The sequence below is a fragment of the Bos grunniens genome, chromosome 18 (genome assembly GCF_055505025.1).
Source record: "Bos grunniens cultivar Pamir isolate PY7600 chromosome 18, Bosgru_T2T1.0, whole genome shotgun sequence".
In the NCBI taxonomy this organism is placed as follows: domain Eukaryota; kingdom Metazoa; phylum Chordata; class Mammalia; order Artiodactyla; family Bovidae; genus Bos; species Bos grunniens.
In genome coordinates, this window is record NC_141182.1 from 48,395,738 (window position 1) to 48,411,344 (window position 15,607).

Consider the following 15,607-nt stretch of genomic DNA (forward strand, 5'->3'; position numbering starts at 1 on the left):
ACTTTTCCTTCCATCCATTCATCTGACATCTATTCATTTTCCTTCTTTTTGTTCAATCATGTAACCAACCATCATTCAGCCGTCCTCCACCCACCGTTCCATCCATCCATCTGTCCATTCAAACATACCCTCATCTGCCTATCCAAAAGTTCACCATCTATTTATCCTTCCAGTCTCCACCCAATTATCTATTCGTCCACCTCTCCATCCATCCCTGCCTCCATCTATCCAACTTTCAATCTAGTTGTCCATTCATTCATACATCATTTCATTCACTGTTTCATCTATTCATCTATCCACCTACCCATTTATTTATTAATCTATTTCCCCTTCATACATCCAACCATCATCCACCTTCCACTGTGCATCCATTCATCCACATATCCATTCATCCACCCATCCATGGATTCATCCATTCTTCCATCTTCCACCTACCTATCCATCAATCCATGCATCTCTCTATCCATAGGTATTCAGTTCAGTTCAGTCGCTCAGTCATGTCCGACTCTTTGCGACCCCATGAATCGCAGCACACCAGGCCTCCCTGTTCATCACCAACTCCCGGAGTTCACTCAGACTCACGTCCATCGAGTCAGTGATGCCATCCAGCCATCTCATCCTCTGTCGTCCCCTTCTCCTCCTGCCCCTAATCCCTCCCAGCATCAGAGTCTTTTCCAATGAGTCAACTCTTCGCCTCAAGTGGCCAAAGTACTGGAGTCTCAGCTTCAGCATCATTCCTTCCAAAGAAATCCCAGGGCTGATCTCCTTCAGAATGTACTGGTTGGATCTCCTTGCAGTCCAAGGGACTCTCAAGAGTCTTCTCCAACACCACAGTTCAAAAGCATCAATTCTTCGGCGCTCAGCCTTCTTCACAGTCCAACTCTCACATCCATACATGACCACAGGAAAAACCATAGCCTTGACTAGACGAACCTTTGTTGGCAAAGTAATGTCTCTGCTTTTGAATATGCTATCTAGGTTGGTCATAACTTTCCTTCCAAGGAGTAAGCGTCTTTTAATTTCATGGCTGCAGTCACCATCTGCAGTGATTTTGAAGCCCCCAAAAATAAAGTCTGACTGTTTCCACTGTTTCCCCATCTATTTCCCATGAAGTGATGGGACCGGATGCCATGATCTTCGTTTTCTGAATGTTGAGCTTTAAGCCAACTTTTTCACTCTCCACTTTCACTTTCATCAAGAGGCTTTTTAGTTCCTCTTCACTTTCTGCCATAAGGGTGGTGTCATCTGCCTATCTGAGGTTATTGATATTTCTCCCGGCAATCTTGATTCCAGCTTGTGTTTCTTCCAGTCCAGCGTTTCTTATAATGTACTCTGCATAGAAGTTAAATAAGCAGGGTGACAATATACAGCCTTGACGTACTCCTTTTCCTATTTGGAACCGGTCCATTGTTCCGTGTCCAGTTCTAACTGTTGCTTCCTGACCTGCATACAAATTTCTCAAGAGGCAGATCAGATCTCAAGAGGTAGATGATTGGATGGATTTGTGGGTACTTAATACATGTACCCACAAATCCATCCAACCATCTACACCTGTTCATTTACCCACTCATTCACTCATTCTCCATCCTTCGATATCCGTTCTTTATTTCATGTACTCTTTCATTCACTACCCATCTAATGATTCTTACATATAAACATCCATCCAGTTTTCACACACAAATCTATCCACCCATCCATATATCCATCCCATCCCAGTACATGGTTATTTATGCATTTGTCTATTTACCTATCCACTCATGTATTTGCTTATGCATCTATCAAAGCATGCATCCTCCCACGTCTCTAAACATCGTTTATCCTGTCATCCATCTACCCACCATCTCTTCTTCCCCCTTTACCTTCACCTTTCAATCCATTATCCACCCATCCATAGACCTCTCCTTCACACCTCTGCTATCCCATCTATTCATCCACCCAGTCACCTAGTCCTCCCCCATTCATTCATCTCTCTCTTTCCCAACTATTTTCCCTTTCATTTACCCCCTCTCCTTCCATCTCTTAGCATCTCCATTATGTTGACTGAGAGCTGGCATATACTGGGAGCTATGAGGGCCTCGATCAGATGTAGGATGTGTCTTGTCCCAGAGTCACAAATGGTCAGGTTTGGGAGAAAGGACATTTACTTGTGAAGGGAGAGGTGCTCATGTTTGGCTATGTGGTCTGGGCCATGTAGATGGGACACAGGGTATGGATCTGGGAGTATCTTAAGGAAGGTGGATGGTGGGACAGGGGGGATGCCATTCCTGTTTGTAGGAGGAATTGTATCCAGTCAGTGCAGGGATGAATCTGGCTTGTGCTGGAGAATCAGGTCTGGGGAGTGAGGCCGGGACTTGATTATGGAAGCCTTGCAGCCTGTAGTAACACAGCCGGCCTTTGTCCCCTAGGTGATGGGCATCTTTGGCGATGAGGATGTAAAACAGATCTTGAAGATGATTGAGCCTGAAGTATTCACTGAGGAAGAAGAGGAAGAGGAGGAGGAGGAGGAAGGGGAAGAGGAAGAAGAGGATGAGGAGGAGAAGGAGGAGGACGAGGAGGAAGAGGCACGGGAGAAGGAAGATGAGGAAAAAGAGGAGGAGGAGACAGCAGAGGGGGAAAAAGAGGACTTGGAGGAGGGGCTGCTCCAGATGAAGTTGCCCGAGTCTGTGAAGTTACAGGTGAGCTGGTTCTTCCTGTTTTTCTAGCCTCCATCCCTCTGGGCTGGCCAGTGCAGGGTCTGGTGGGGCTGGAGTCTGGACTTTGACCCAAGGTAGTGGGTGCTGCGGAGGGGACTGCTGCTGGGTTTTGAATGAGCTCTCTGGTTTCCTTGTGGGAGGTGAATTAGAGGGATGAGACCATGGAGATGGCCACCTTGAGGATCCAGGCGGGAGACAGTGGTGGCTCGACCCGAACAGGGCTGTGGAGTGGGGAGGGAAGGCAAGAAGAGTTTCGAGGAAGTCCTCGTGGTCTCACCATCATCCCACCTACCACATGGCTATCATCCCACCTACCACATGGCTATCATCCCACAGATGTGTAACCTGCTGGAGTATTTCTGTGACCAAGAGCTACAGCACCGTGTGGAATCTCTGGCAGCCTTTGCAGAGCGCTATGTGGACAAACTCCAGGCCAACCAGAGGGACCGCTACGCCATCCTCATAAAAGCCTTCACCATGACTGCAGCTGAGACAGCCCGACGCACTCGCGAGTTCCGCTCCCCACCCCAGGAGCAGGTCCTCTGACCCCTAACCCTAGCTGGCCTTACTGTTTACCCCTCAACCTCAGCCTCTCCCCTTGCCCTGATCACGGATGATACTCAACCTCAAAATCTGACTTTGACCTCTGACCCTATTGATACACTTATCTGTTACTCTCTTGTGTGTGTGAGTTGCTCAGTTGTGTCCGACTCTGCAACCCCATGGACTGTAACCTGCCAGGCTCCTCTGTCCATGAAATTCTCTAGGCAAAAATACTGGAGTGGGTTACTGTGCCCTCCTCCAGGGGGATCTTCCCAACTCAGGGATCAAACCCAGGTCTCCCTCTTTGCAGACCGATTCTTTACTGTCTGAACCACCAGGAAAGCTCTGAGTAACAGAGTAACAGTTACTCTCTTACCTCTCTCTGAACCAGACTTCTGAGTCACTGCAGACTGACCCTGACTCCTTTTGAACCTTTAGTCGCCCAGATATTCTTCACTGATTCATGAGCTTAGACAGGAACTCACAGTTGGATATTTGATGCTCAACCTCAGAGTTCCTGCTCTGGGGTCTCTCACTCTAATCTTTGACCTTCCCTAGATCAACATGCTATTGCACTTCAAAACTGCTGAGGATGAGGAAGATTGTCCTCTCCCTGAAGAGGTCCGACAGGATTTGCTCGAATTTCATCGAGACCTGCTGACACACTGCGGTACGAGAGGAGATCAGAGAATCCACCTCCCAAACTTTCTTTTGAGACCTGTCTTGAAGTTTTCCTAAGATTTTCTGATCTTAAATATCTACAGTTCTTGTGAAGTAACTGTTGGTAAAATGAATGACTGAATGAATGAACATATTAGTGAACAGGTGGATGATGTGGAAGGATATGTTTATGTGGGTGTTTGGGTGGATGTACTATGGGCTTCCCAGATGGCGCTGTGCTGTGCTTAGTCACTCAGTTGTGTCCGACTCTTTGTGACCCCATGGACTGCAGCCTGCCAAGCTCCTCTGTCCTTGGGGATTCTCCAGGCAAGAATACTGGGTTGGGTTGCCATGCCCTCCTCCAGGGGCTCTTACTAACCCAGGTATCGAACCCAGGTCTCCTGCATTGTAGGCGGATTCTTTACCAACTGAGCCAGCAGGAAAGCCCAAGAATACTGGAGTTACCCCTTATCCCTTCTTCAGGGGATCTTCCTGACCAAATCAAACCAGAGTCTCCTGCATTGCAGGTGGATTCTTTACCAGATGAGCTACCTGGGAAGCCCCAGCCACCAGGTGGCGCTAGTGGTAAATAATACACCTGTCAGTGCAGGAGACCAGATTTAATCCTTGGGGTGGGAAGATCCCCTGGAGGAGGAAATGGCAATCCACTCCAGTATTCTGGCCTGGGAAATTCCATGGACAGAGGAGGAGCCTGGTGGGCTACAGTCCATGGGGTTGTAAAGATCAGACATGACTGAGCGCGCGCGCGCACACACACACACACACACACACACACACACACGGATGAATGGCTATCGGTTCAGTTCAGTCTCTCAGTCGTGTCCAACTCTTTGCGACCCTATGGACTAAAACACATCAGGCCTCCCTGTCCATCACCAACTCCCAGAGTTTACTCAAACTCATGTCCATTGAGTCGGTGATGCCATCCAACCATCTCATCCTTTGTCATTCCCTTCTCCTCTCACCTTCAATCTTTTCCAGCATCAGGGTCTTTTCAAATGAGTCAGTTCTTCACATCAGGTGGCCAAAGTATTGGAGTTTCAGCTTCAGCATCAGTCCTTCTAGTGAATATTCAGGACTGATTTCCTTTAGGATGGACTGGTTGGATCTCCTTGCAGTCCAAGGAACTCTCAGGAGTCTTCTCCAACACCACAGTTCAAAAGCATCAGTTTTTTTTGTGCTCAGATTTCTTTATACTCCAACTCTCACATCCATACATGACTACTGGAAAAACCATTGCTTTGACTAGACAAACCTTCGTTGGCAAAGTAATGTCTCTGCTTTTTAATATGCCGTCTAGGTTGGTCATAACTTTTCTTCCAAGCAGCAAGTGTCTTTTAATTTCATGGCTGCAGTCACCATCTGCAGTGATTTTGGAGCCCAAAAATATAAAGTCTGTCACTGTTTCCACTGTTTCCCCATCTGTTTGCCATGAAGTGATGGGACCAGATGCCATGATCTTAGTTTTCTAAATGTTGAGCTTTAAGCCAACTTTTTCACTCTCCACTTTCACTTTCATCAAGAGGCCCTTTAGTTCTTCTTCACTTTCTGCCAAAAGGATGGTGTCATCTGCATATCTGAGGTTATTGATATTTCTCCCAGAAATCTTGATTCCAGCTTGTGCTTCATCCCAGCCCAGCGTTTCTCATGATGTACTCTGCATATAAGTTAAATAAGCAGGGTGACAATATACAGCCTTGACGTACTCCTTTCCCTATTTGGAACCAGTCTGTTGTTCCATGTCCAGTTCTAACTGTTGCTTCTTGACTGCATACAGATTTCTCAAGAGGCAGGTCAGGTGGTCTGGTATTCCCATCTCTTTAAGAATTTTCCACAGTTTATTGTGATCCACACAGTCAAAGGCTTTGGCATAGTCAATAAAGCAGAAGTAGATGTTTTTCTGGAACTCTCTTGCTTTTTCAATGATCCAGTGGATGTTGGCAATTTGATCTTTGGTTCCTCTGCCTTTTCTAAATCCAGTTTGTACATCTGGAAGTTCATGGTTCACGTACTGTTGAAGCCTGGCTTGGAGAATTTTGAGCATTATTTTACTAGCGTGTGAGATGAGTGCAATTGTGCGGTAGTTTGAGCATGCTTTGGCATTGCCTTTCTTTGGGATTGGAATGAAAACTGACCTTTTCCAGGCCTGTGGCCACTGCTGAGTTTTCCAAATTTGCTGGTATATAAGTGAATGGACAAGTGTGTGAATTGATGGAGAGAAGAATAGCTGAATAAAGGAGTGAGTAAAGAGTTGGCTGACTGGTTGGATGAATAAAAAGAAAGATGGCTTGAGGGATGGTTGGTGGATCTCTATTGTTTCTCATAAGGAGTCAGCTGATCATCTTACTGAGATTGTTTTTGTATGTGATGACTCATTTTTATTTGGCTGGCTTTCAATATTTCTCTTTGCTTTGGCCTCTAAGCAGTTTGAGTACGAGTTTGCTGAGTTTCTTAAATGTGTAGATTAATATTTTTCATCAAATTTCAGACTTTGGGGCCATTATTTTTCTAAATAGTTTTCTGCCCCATTCTCATCGCTTCTTCTAGGACTCCCATTATGCATACGTTGTTATGCTTGACGGTACACTATGGGTCTCTGTGGCTCTGTTAATTTTTGTCATTCTTTTATTAAGGCTGGATAACCTCTGTTGTTCTATGAATCAAGTTCATTGATTCTTTCTCCTTCTATCTCAAATATGCTGTTGTGCCACTCTAATTTTTATATTTCAGTTATTGTACTTTGTCACTTCAGCTTCTATATGGTTATTTTTGTATCTAGTTCTTTTTATTATTATTATTATTTGGCTGTGTTGGGTCTTCACTGCAGCGAGTAGGGGCTACTCTCTAGTTGCAGTGTGGAGGCTTCTCTTATTTCACAGGCTCGAGGGCTCGTGGGCTCAGCAGTTGCAGCTCGTGGGCCCTAGAGTGTAGCTCAGTAGTTGTGGCCCTTGGGCTTAGTTGCCTTGAAACATATGGATCTTCCTGGACTAGGGATCAAACCCAAGACACTTGCATTGGCAAGTAAATTCTTAACCACTGGACCACCAGGAAAGTCCTACCTCTTTATCAGGAGTCTCTTTTTGATGAGTCACTGTCGTCATACTTCTCTTTAATACTTTAGACATGGTTTCCTTTAGTTCTTTGAAGATACTTGCAATAGTTGATTTAAAAGACAAACAATTCAAAGAATGAATAAGTGAACAAATAGATGAACATATAAAGAAATAAATGAAAAACCCCATGAACACACACATGAGTGAGAAATGAATGCGTGAATATGTGAGTGAATAAAGAAGTAAATGATTCAGCAGATTAATAAGCAAGCAGATGAATGACATGCCTTCCCTTCTTGTCTACCTCCAGGAATTCAACTGGAGGGGGAAGAGGAGGAACCAGAGGAAGAAGCCACCCTGGGCAGTCGCCTGATGAGCCTGTTGGAGAAGGTGCGGCTGGTGAAGAAGAAGGAGGAGAAATCAGAGGAGGAACCACCCGCTGAGGAGCGCAAACCCCGTGAGGACTGGGGCCACCAGGGAAGAGATGGGTGGGCCAGGCAGCCCTGTGCTTACAGAGCTTCTGGGTACAAGACAGGCCCCAGGAGCAGCACGAGGGATGGGTAGGTGGTATTAATGAGAGAGGAGGGGTGGAGAGTGGGGTGAGAGAGGAGGCCTGCTGGAGGTGTGACCCAAATGCGGGGGCTGCACAGTGTGTGTGTTGAAATCGTGTGGTGCATGACTGCCAGAGGGGAGAGCCACACCTCCAACCTAGGACTGGGGGCAACTCCTGCACCACCGTGGTTTCCAAGGCTTTTGATTGTTTTTTGTTTATTTCTTGGTGAAACAATTACTGTGCTGAGGGATAGGAAAACAGTCATGGGCCAGTAGGTCATTATACAAACTATGTATTAGCACCATATTACAAGGACGGAGTCCCTGACGTTGCTACAGAGTTTATTCTATAACATTTCACAAATTATTGGACCAACTCTGGGCCAGGCACTATTGTTAGAGCTGGGGAATATATTGCTTCATGGCAAATATAAGGGGAAAAGTGGAAGCACTGATAGATTTTATTTTCTTGGGCCCCAGATCACTATGGACGGTGACTGAAGCCATGAAATTAAAAGACGCTTGCTCCTTGGAAGGAAAGCTATGACAAACCTAGACAGCATATTAAAAAGCAGAGACATCACTTTGCCAACAAAAGTCTATATAGTCAAAGCTATGATTTTTCCAGTAGTCATGTATGGTTGATTCACAGAGTTGATTCACAAAGAAGACTGAGCACCAAAGAATTGATGCTTTCGAAGTGTGGTGCTGGAGAAGACTCTTGAGAGTCTCTTGGACTGCAAAAAAAATCAAACCAGTTAATCCTGAAGGAAATCAACCCTGAATATTCATTGGAAGGACTGTTGCTGAAGCTGAAGCTCCAATACTTTGGCCACTTGATATGAAGAGCTGACTCACTGGAAAAGACTCTGATGCTGGGAAAGATTGAGAGCAGGAGGAGAAGGGGGCAGCAGAGGATGAGGTGGTCGGATAGCATCACCGACTGAATGGGCATGAATCTGAGCAGAGTCTGGCGGGCTACAGTCCGTGGGGTCACAGACAGGTGGACACGACTGAGCAGCTAAACACAGCACACTCCCTGGAAGATAGGGGAGGACAGAGAAACCTGGCATGCTACAGTCCACGGGGTCGCAAAAAGTCAGACCCAACTTAGGGACAAATAACAACAAGAGTCAAAATCTCTACCTTGAAGGAGTTTAGAATATTACAAAAGATATATATATACACACACCATAATGTCAAATGACCATAGATGCTAATAAAAAAATGAAGTTGAGTAGAGGAGAAAGAGGGACAAAGATGAAAAGGTTAGAATGAGGGGAGAGGATGCAAAGATTTGGGAGAAGGTGGCTGGTACAGAAAGAATAGCCGGTGCAAAGGCCCTGAGGCAGGAACACCCTTGGTGCATTTAGAGGCCAGCATGGCTGAAGCCAGGCGAGCAGGAGAGGTGCTGAATATGAAGTCTGACGTGATGGGTCCAGAGTGTATAGAGCAGATGGACGGAGGGTAGGACATGTCACAGATCACCATTCAGTGCCAGTGCAAGAAGGTTTCCCCTAACTCTGAGACATGGGAAACATCTATCTTCTTTCCCAGAAATTCTGAGAAGAAAAAGTGCTGGGAGAGAAAGAGAGAGAAATGGATGCTGGATGTAGGGAAAGAAAGTCCGGGGGAAATCACCAGGGAAAGAGAACAATTCATTTTTGACATTATTTTCAAATGCCGCCAATGTCCTCGCAGTTTCTTTTTGTGTCTGTTGTCTTCCATGAGGAAAAATTGGCTGGCTGGTTTTTGTTTTTTTTTTTTTTTGGCCACATCTTGTGGCACATGGGACCTTAGTTCTCTGCCCAGGGATCAAACCTTTACTTCTTGCATTGGAAGCGCAGAATCTTAACTGCTGCACCACCAGGGAAGTCTTAAAATTGCCTGCAGTTTTACAGAACAAGGGCTTCCCTGATAGCTCAGCTGGTAAAAAAATCCGCGTGCAATACGGGAGACCTGAGTTCAATCCCTGGGTTGGGAAGATCCCCTGGAGAAGGGAAAGGCTACCCACTCCAGTATTCTGGCCTGGAGAATTCCATGGACTGTATTGTTCTTGGGGTCTCAAAGAGTCTGACAGTACTGAGTGACTTTCACTTCACTCTACAGAACTAATGGAATTACCATTTGTGCTTTTAAAGATGCTCCTAGTAGCGCTCTAGTACTTTGTATCTGGTGGTACACATTCTTTTTCCTCTTGAAAAGGGGGCTCTTGTGGTCTGGTTATAGGGTGAAGATGACAAAGAGACTCTTAGGGCCATAGAACAGAGTCTGCCAGCATCTGCCCAGTCCTGGCAGGGGTAGGGTGGGGCTTAACAGGTAGCAACTGAGAAGCCCTTTGGCAAGAAGGGCCCCTCTTGCATTGTTCTGGCTCATAGCCCTGTCCTGGGAAGACCGTTCAGACCCTGTGTCCCCTTCCCAGAGTCGCTGCAAGAGCTGGTGTCCCACACGGTGGTGCGTTGGGCCCAAGAGGACTTCGTGCAGAGCCCGGAGCTGGTCCGCGCCATGTTCAGCCTCCTGCACCGGCAGTACGATGGGCTCGGGGAGCTGCTGCGCGCCCTGCCCCGGGCCTACACCATCTCCCCCTCCTCCGTGGAGGACACCATGAGCCTGCTCGAGTGCCTCGGCCAGATCCGCTCACTGCTCATCGTGCAGATGGGCCCCCAGGAAGAGAACCTCATGATCCAGAGCATCGGGTGAGGCCCCCGCCCTTCCCCTACTGAACCCCTCCCCTCCCCGCTGAAACCCCGCCCCTCCCCCCGCTGAGTCCTGTCCCGCCCCTGCTGAGGCCCCTCCCCTCCCCTGCTGAGCCCCGCCCCGTGCCCCCCCCCGCCCTCCGCCGCCGCCCCCAGCTCGTCTTCGCGGGAAGGGACCGGAACCCTCTGGGCTCCAGCTTGTCCCTGCCCCTCCCCACTTCTGCCCCATCCTCGGGGTGGTGTGCTCCTCCCAGCTGCTAGACTGTCTCCCCTTATCTCTCCACTCACTCCTGGGGAGCCTCTCTTACTTGCCTGTGACTCTGGGCACAAGATTTGCACCCTTTGAGCTTCCATTTCTTCATCTGTAAACTGAGAATGAGCCACACCTACCTCTCGGAGTCGTGGTGTGGCTTCAGTGAGCTGGTGTGTTTTTGTTTAGTCGCTAAGTTGTGTCCAACTCTTGTGCAACCCCATGGACTGTATCTGACTCTTTTGCAACCCCATGGGCTGTAGCCCAATCCCATCTGCCCATGGGATTGCCTCGTTGTCCCAGGCAAGAATCTTGGAGTGGGTTGCCATTTCCTTCTCCAAGGGATCTTGCCAACCCAGGGAGCAAACCCACATTTCCTGCTTGGCGGGTGGATTCTTTACCACTGAGCCACCTGGGAAGCCCAGTAGCAATAATAATAGGTTTGAGCACTCACTCAGTGTCAAGTGTGCCTCGTTCATTCACTCAGCAAACATCTGTCGAGCACCTACTATATGCCAGGCCCTTTCTAGGCACTTGGCAATACAACATGCAACATGCTAAAGATGTCTGCCCCAGGGGAGCCCACCCTGGATCTTTGCCTGGTTTTCTTGTCTGTGAAACAGGGATAATTATAGATCCTGCCTTCCAGAGTGGACATGAGGCTTGGATGAGTTCAGATCATTAAAGGGGGCGGTGCTGGGCACAGACTAGGAGTTCAGTAAATGTGAACTCTTACCACAGTCTTGATGATGGCTCCCCCAAAGGTCTGGGGGCTCTCCACGGACTTGACCCCATGCACTCGGCCTGTCCACAGGAACATCATGAACAACAAAGTCTTCTACCAACACCCGAACCTGATGAGGGCACTGGGCATGCACGAGACAGTCATGGAGGTCATGGTGAACGTCCTTGGGGGCGGTGAATCCAAGGTAAGGGGGCTGCGTGGGCCAGGGAGCTCAGGGGAGGGGGCCAAGGGAGGCAGGCACTGACCACTGGCCCACCCTACCCACCCAGGAGATCCGCTTCCCCAAGATGGTGACAAGCTGCTGCCGCTTCCTCTGCTACTTCTGCCGCATCAGCCGGCAGAACCAGCGCTCCATGTTCGACCACCTGAGCTACCTGCTGGAGAACAGCGGCATCGGCCTGGGTGAGAAGCCCTGAGCCCACTCCTGGCAGTCCATCCAGGCTGGGCCCCACTCTCCGCTGGCTCACTCAGTCATTCAACAAATGTGCGTGTGTGCATGCTAAGTCACTTCAGTCGTGTCCGACTCTTCGTAACCCCATGGACTTAGCCCGGTCAGGCCCCTCTGTCCATGGGATTCTCCAGGCAAGAATATTAGAGTGGGTTGCTATGCCCTCCTCCAGGGGATCTTCCTAACCCAGGGATCGAACCCACGTTTCTATGTCTCCTGCATTGGCAGGCAGGTTCTTTACCACTAACGCCACCTGGGGAACTCAACCCACCCCAGATCTGGCCCTATAATGAGTAGTGCTGGGGACACCCAGACGCCCTGGGCCTGGCCCTCATGGGGCTCACAGTGGAGTGGGGAAGACAAACCCATCCTGGACTGAGACAGCTTGGACTGCTCAGGCCTGGGATGGGGAAGCACGGGTCCGAGGAGGCACCTGACCCAGCCTGGGAAAGAGGTGGTCAAGGAAGCCTTCCTGGAGGAGATGAGATAAACAAAAGTGAGACAGGCAGCCAGGCACCTCTAATGAGCATTCTCACTGCCTCTCACCCCCACAGGCATGCAGGGCTCCACTCCCCTGGATGTGGCAGCTGCCTCTGTCATCGACAACAACGAGCTGGCCTTGGCGCTGCAGGAGCAGGATCTGGAGAAGGTATGGAGGGAAGAGGCCTGGCCCGTACCTGACCTCCTGGGGCACCTGCTGGATGCACTCTAGGGGTGCTGTTGTGCAGGGTCCAGAACTGAATCACAAGGGGAATAATCTCAGGAGAGGAACAGGACCTAGTCACTCAGTCACGGTGTGTGTCTGTGCTTAGTCGTTCAGTTGTGTCTGATTCTTTGTGACCCCAGGGCTGAGTGAAAATCCACGCCCCACCCCCCCAGCCGTGTGGACTTGGCACATTTCTTGGCCGTCTGTGCTCCCTGCTTCTGTGTATAGCAGTGAAGAGCAGGGGCTATGGAGTTCAGCAACTTAGGTTCACCTCTCCACACTGCCCCCCTTTGCTGTGTGGCTTTGGGCTAGTGACTTAATTCTCCAGGCTTCCATCTCCTCATCTGTAGAATGAATATAATAGAAACAGTTTCATGTAGTTGTTCTGAGGATTAAATGAGTTAACCCACAAAAGCATTTACAAAACAGTACACACTCTCTGACAGTTAAGTAATTTATTTAACAAATGTTTATTGAGCACCTATTATGTGTCAGGACCCGTCCAAGGCAGTAGGGGTATGACAGTGATTGAGACTGTCAAAAATCCTTGTCCTTGTGAAGCTGACATTCTAGTTGGGAAGATGGAAAATAAACATGATGAATAAGTAAAATATATGGTGTATTAGGACTTCCCAGGTGGCTCAGTGGTAAAGAATCTGCCTGCCAAGTAGGAGCTGCAGGAAATGTGTGTCCGACCCCTGGGTCGGGAAGATCTCCTGGAGGAGGAAATAGCAACTCACTTCTAGTAATCTTGTTAGGATAATTCCATGGACAGAGAAGCCTGGTGGGCTACAGTCCATGGGGTCACCTGGTGACCAGTCCTTGGGGCCGACACAACTGAAGTGACTGAGCACGCACACGTGCATGGTGTATTAGCTAGTGACAAGTGTTAAGGAGGAAAAATCAAGAGAGAAATATCAAGTGTCAGAAGGGTGTGACCAAATTTAGACAAGAGTGGTCACAGAAAGCTTCACTGAGAAAGTGATAGATAAAGTTCTGAAGGAGACAGGGGCCATATGGAAATGGAGGGGGAAGGAGAGCCTTCCAAGCTGGGAAATAGCCAGTGCAAGGGCCCTGGGGCAGGAGTGAACTCAACAAGTTTGATAAACAGCAAAGAGACCAGTGTGGTTGTAGCAGAGGGAGACAGGGTGAGTGCTAGGAGGTGAGGGCAGGGAGGTGACAAAGGCAGGCTATATGGAGGGTCTTTGGGCATAACCCTAAGAGAGATGGCATCACAGTATTTGCAGGGTCCCTCTGACTGTGTAGGGAACAGTCTGGGGGTTGAAGGGAACAGTGTGCCCAGGGAGAAGGGGGCTGTGATGGTCCTGGGGGGAGATGATGGTGGAAGATGAGGCTTATTGGCTGAGGGATCCAGAGACAGTCAGATTGCAGAGATCCCGGGGCAGACAGGGACTTGCGCCTTGGGGAAGAAGGTGGTGTGGGTCGAGCCCCTGGCTGAGCCACCCTCTACACTCAGGTGGTGTCCTACTTGGCTGGCTGTGGCCTCCAAAGCTGCCCCATGCTCCTGGCCAAAGGGTACCCAGACATCGGCTGGAACCCCTGTGGTGGGGAGCGCTACCTGGACTTCCTGCGCTTCGCTGTCTTTGTCAATGGTGAGGCGGGAGGTGGCGGTAACAGGGCGGGAGGCTGGGGGGCGGTCATGGGTGGTCAAACCTCCCTCGGGTGTGGTCCATATTCTAGGCCACAGGCCTGGCCCGGACAGGGGTGCCTCCTAGTGGGCACAGGGCAGAGTCCGGAGGTCAGCGGGGGCCTGGAGTTCACCCCTGAGGTGCCAGGTTGAGGGCTGCCCAGGGACGAACCCTGGGCAGTGGCTTAAGAGGCCTCCTGACTCTGCGCGCCACCAGGTGAGAGCGTAGAGGAGAACGCCAACGTGGTGGTGCGGCTGCTGATCCGCAAGCCCGAGTGCTTTGGGCCTGCCCTGCGGGGCGAGGGCGGCTCGGGGCTGCTGGCCACCATCGAAGAGGCCATCCGCATCTCCGAGGACCCCGCGCGGGACGGTCCAGGCGTCCGTAGGGACCGGCGGCGCGAGCAGTGAGTCTCCTGACCTCTCCTCGACAGAACAAACCACCCTCCCCAAGCCCCTTGATGCCGCCCCCTCCTCACATCACCACCTTCCCTTGCAGCTTCGGGGAGGAGCCCCCTGAAGAAAACCGGGTGCATCTGGGACACGCCATCATGTCCTTCTACGCTGCCTTGATTGACCTGCTGGGACGCTGTGCGCCAGAGATGCATGTGAGACCTGAAGCCTGGGCTGGGGCGCGGGGCATGGCCAACCTTGAACCTCCTCTTTCAGACATTCAGCGACCTTGATTTAGCTCTTGCTCTGTGGGTGGTCTTAGGCCAGGCAATGCTGGGGACACACCAATAACCAAGAGAGCCTGTGGCCCCACTCTCATGGACCTCCCAGTCCAGTGGGGGAGACCAGGCAATGAGAGCTGGGGTTGTTAGGGCTGCAGACGAACAGCGCAGGCAGAGGGATCAGGGCTGGAAATTCTAGCATTCACTCCAGGAGACAGGGTCCTACTTTATGTGCCAGTGGGTCAGGAAGGGATGGAATGACCAAATGGGGCATGGGGTGCCTGATGACATGCCCACCTCCCCTCTCCAGCTAATTCAAGCCGGCAAGGGTGAGGCCCTGCGGATCCGTGCCATCCTGCGCTCCCTTGTACCCTTGGATGACCTCGTGGGCATCATCAGCCTCCCGCTGCAGATCCCCACCCTGGGCAAAGGTGCGGAGGGGCGGGACTCAGCAAGGGAAGCAGAGGGCCCCCAAGGGCAGCCCTGATCCCAGTCTCGTTGCCCACAGACGGGGCTCTGGTGCAACCAAAGATGTCAGCATCCTTTGTGCCCGACCACAAGGCGTCAATGGTGCTCTTCCTGGACCGGGTATATGGCATTGAGAACCAGGACTTCCTGTTGCATGTGCTGGACGTGGGGTTCCTGCCCGACATGCGGGCGGCTGCCTCGCTGGACACGGTGAGTAGCCTGGCCACCCTCCCAGCCTCCACGGCTGAGATGGGTCATGGGAACGCCTGCAGAACAGTCTAATCTGGATAATGAGGGTTCATTAATTGACTCCTGGACTTTTGTATATGTTTGAAATTTTCTTAGTCCAAAGTAATAAGGGTAATAGAGACTGGGAGGAGCAGATTTGGGGCGAAGATCAGAGGCCCGGGTGGTTGAGTTGCCAGGGCAACCCCAGGAGCGTGCACGGGGACC

At 50.1% G+C, this 15,607-nt stretch overlaps 1 protein-coding gene across 6 annotated transcripts in view; it reads left to right on the forward strand.

The window, feature by feature from the left end:
• The window catches only part of RYR1 (ryanodine receptor 1), a 128,323-nt gene that overhangs the window by 42,865 nt on the left and 69,851 nt on the right, over positions 1-15,607 (forward strand). For all 6 annotated transcript variants that reach the window (XM_086352334.1, XM_086352337.1, XM_086352335.1 and 3 more), the window contains exons 35-47: positions 2,406-2,675; positions 3,030-3,230; positions 3,795-3,906; positions 7,281-7,427; positions 9,945-10,218; positions 11,283-11,397; positions 11,483-11,615; positions 12,216-12,310; positions 13,845-13,980; positions 14,233-14,419; positions 14,512-14,620; positions 14,997-15,117; positions 15,195-15,364. In XM_086352334.1, the coding sequence (XP_086208460.1) occupies positions 2,406-2,675; positions 3,030-3,230; positions 3,795-3,906; positions 7,281-7,427; positions 9,945-10,218; positions 11,283-11,397; positions 11,483-11,615; positions 12,216-12,310; positions 13,845-13,980; positions 14,233-14,419; positions 14,512-14,620; positions 14,997-15,117; positions 15,195-15,364 (2,070 nt within the window). The remainder of the gene's footprint in view (positions 1-2,405; positions 2,676-3,029; positions 3,231-3,794; positions 3,907-7,280; positions 7,428-9,944; positions 10,219-11,282; positions 11,398-11,482; positions 11,616-12,215; positions 12,311-13,844; positions 13,981-14,232; positions 14,420-14,511; positions 14,621-14,996; positions 15,118-15,194; positions 15,365-15,607) is intronic.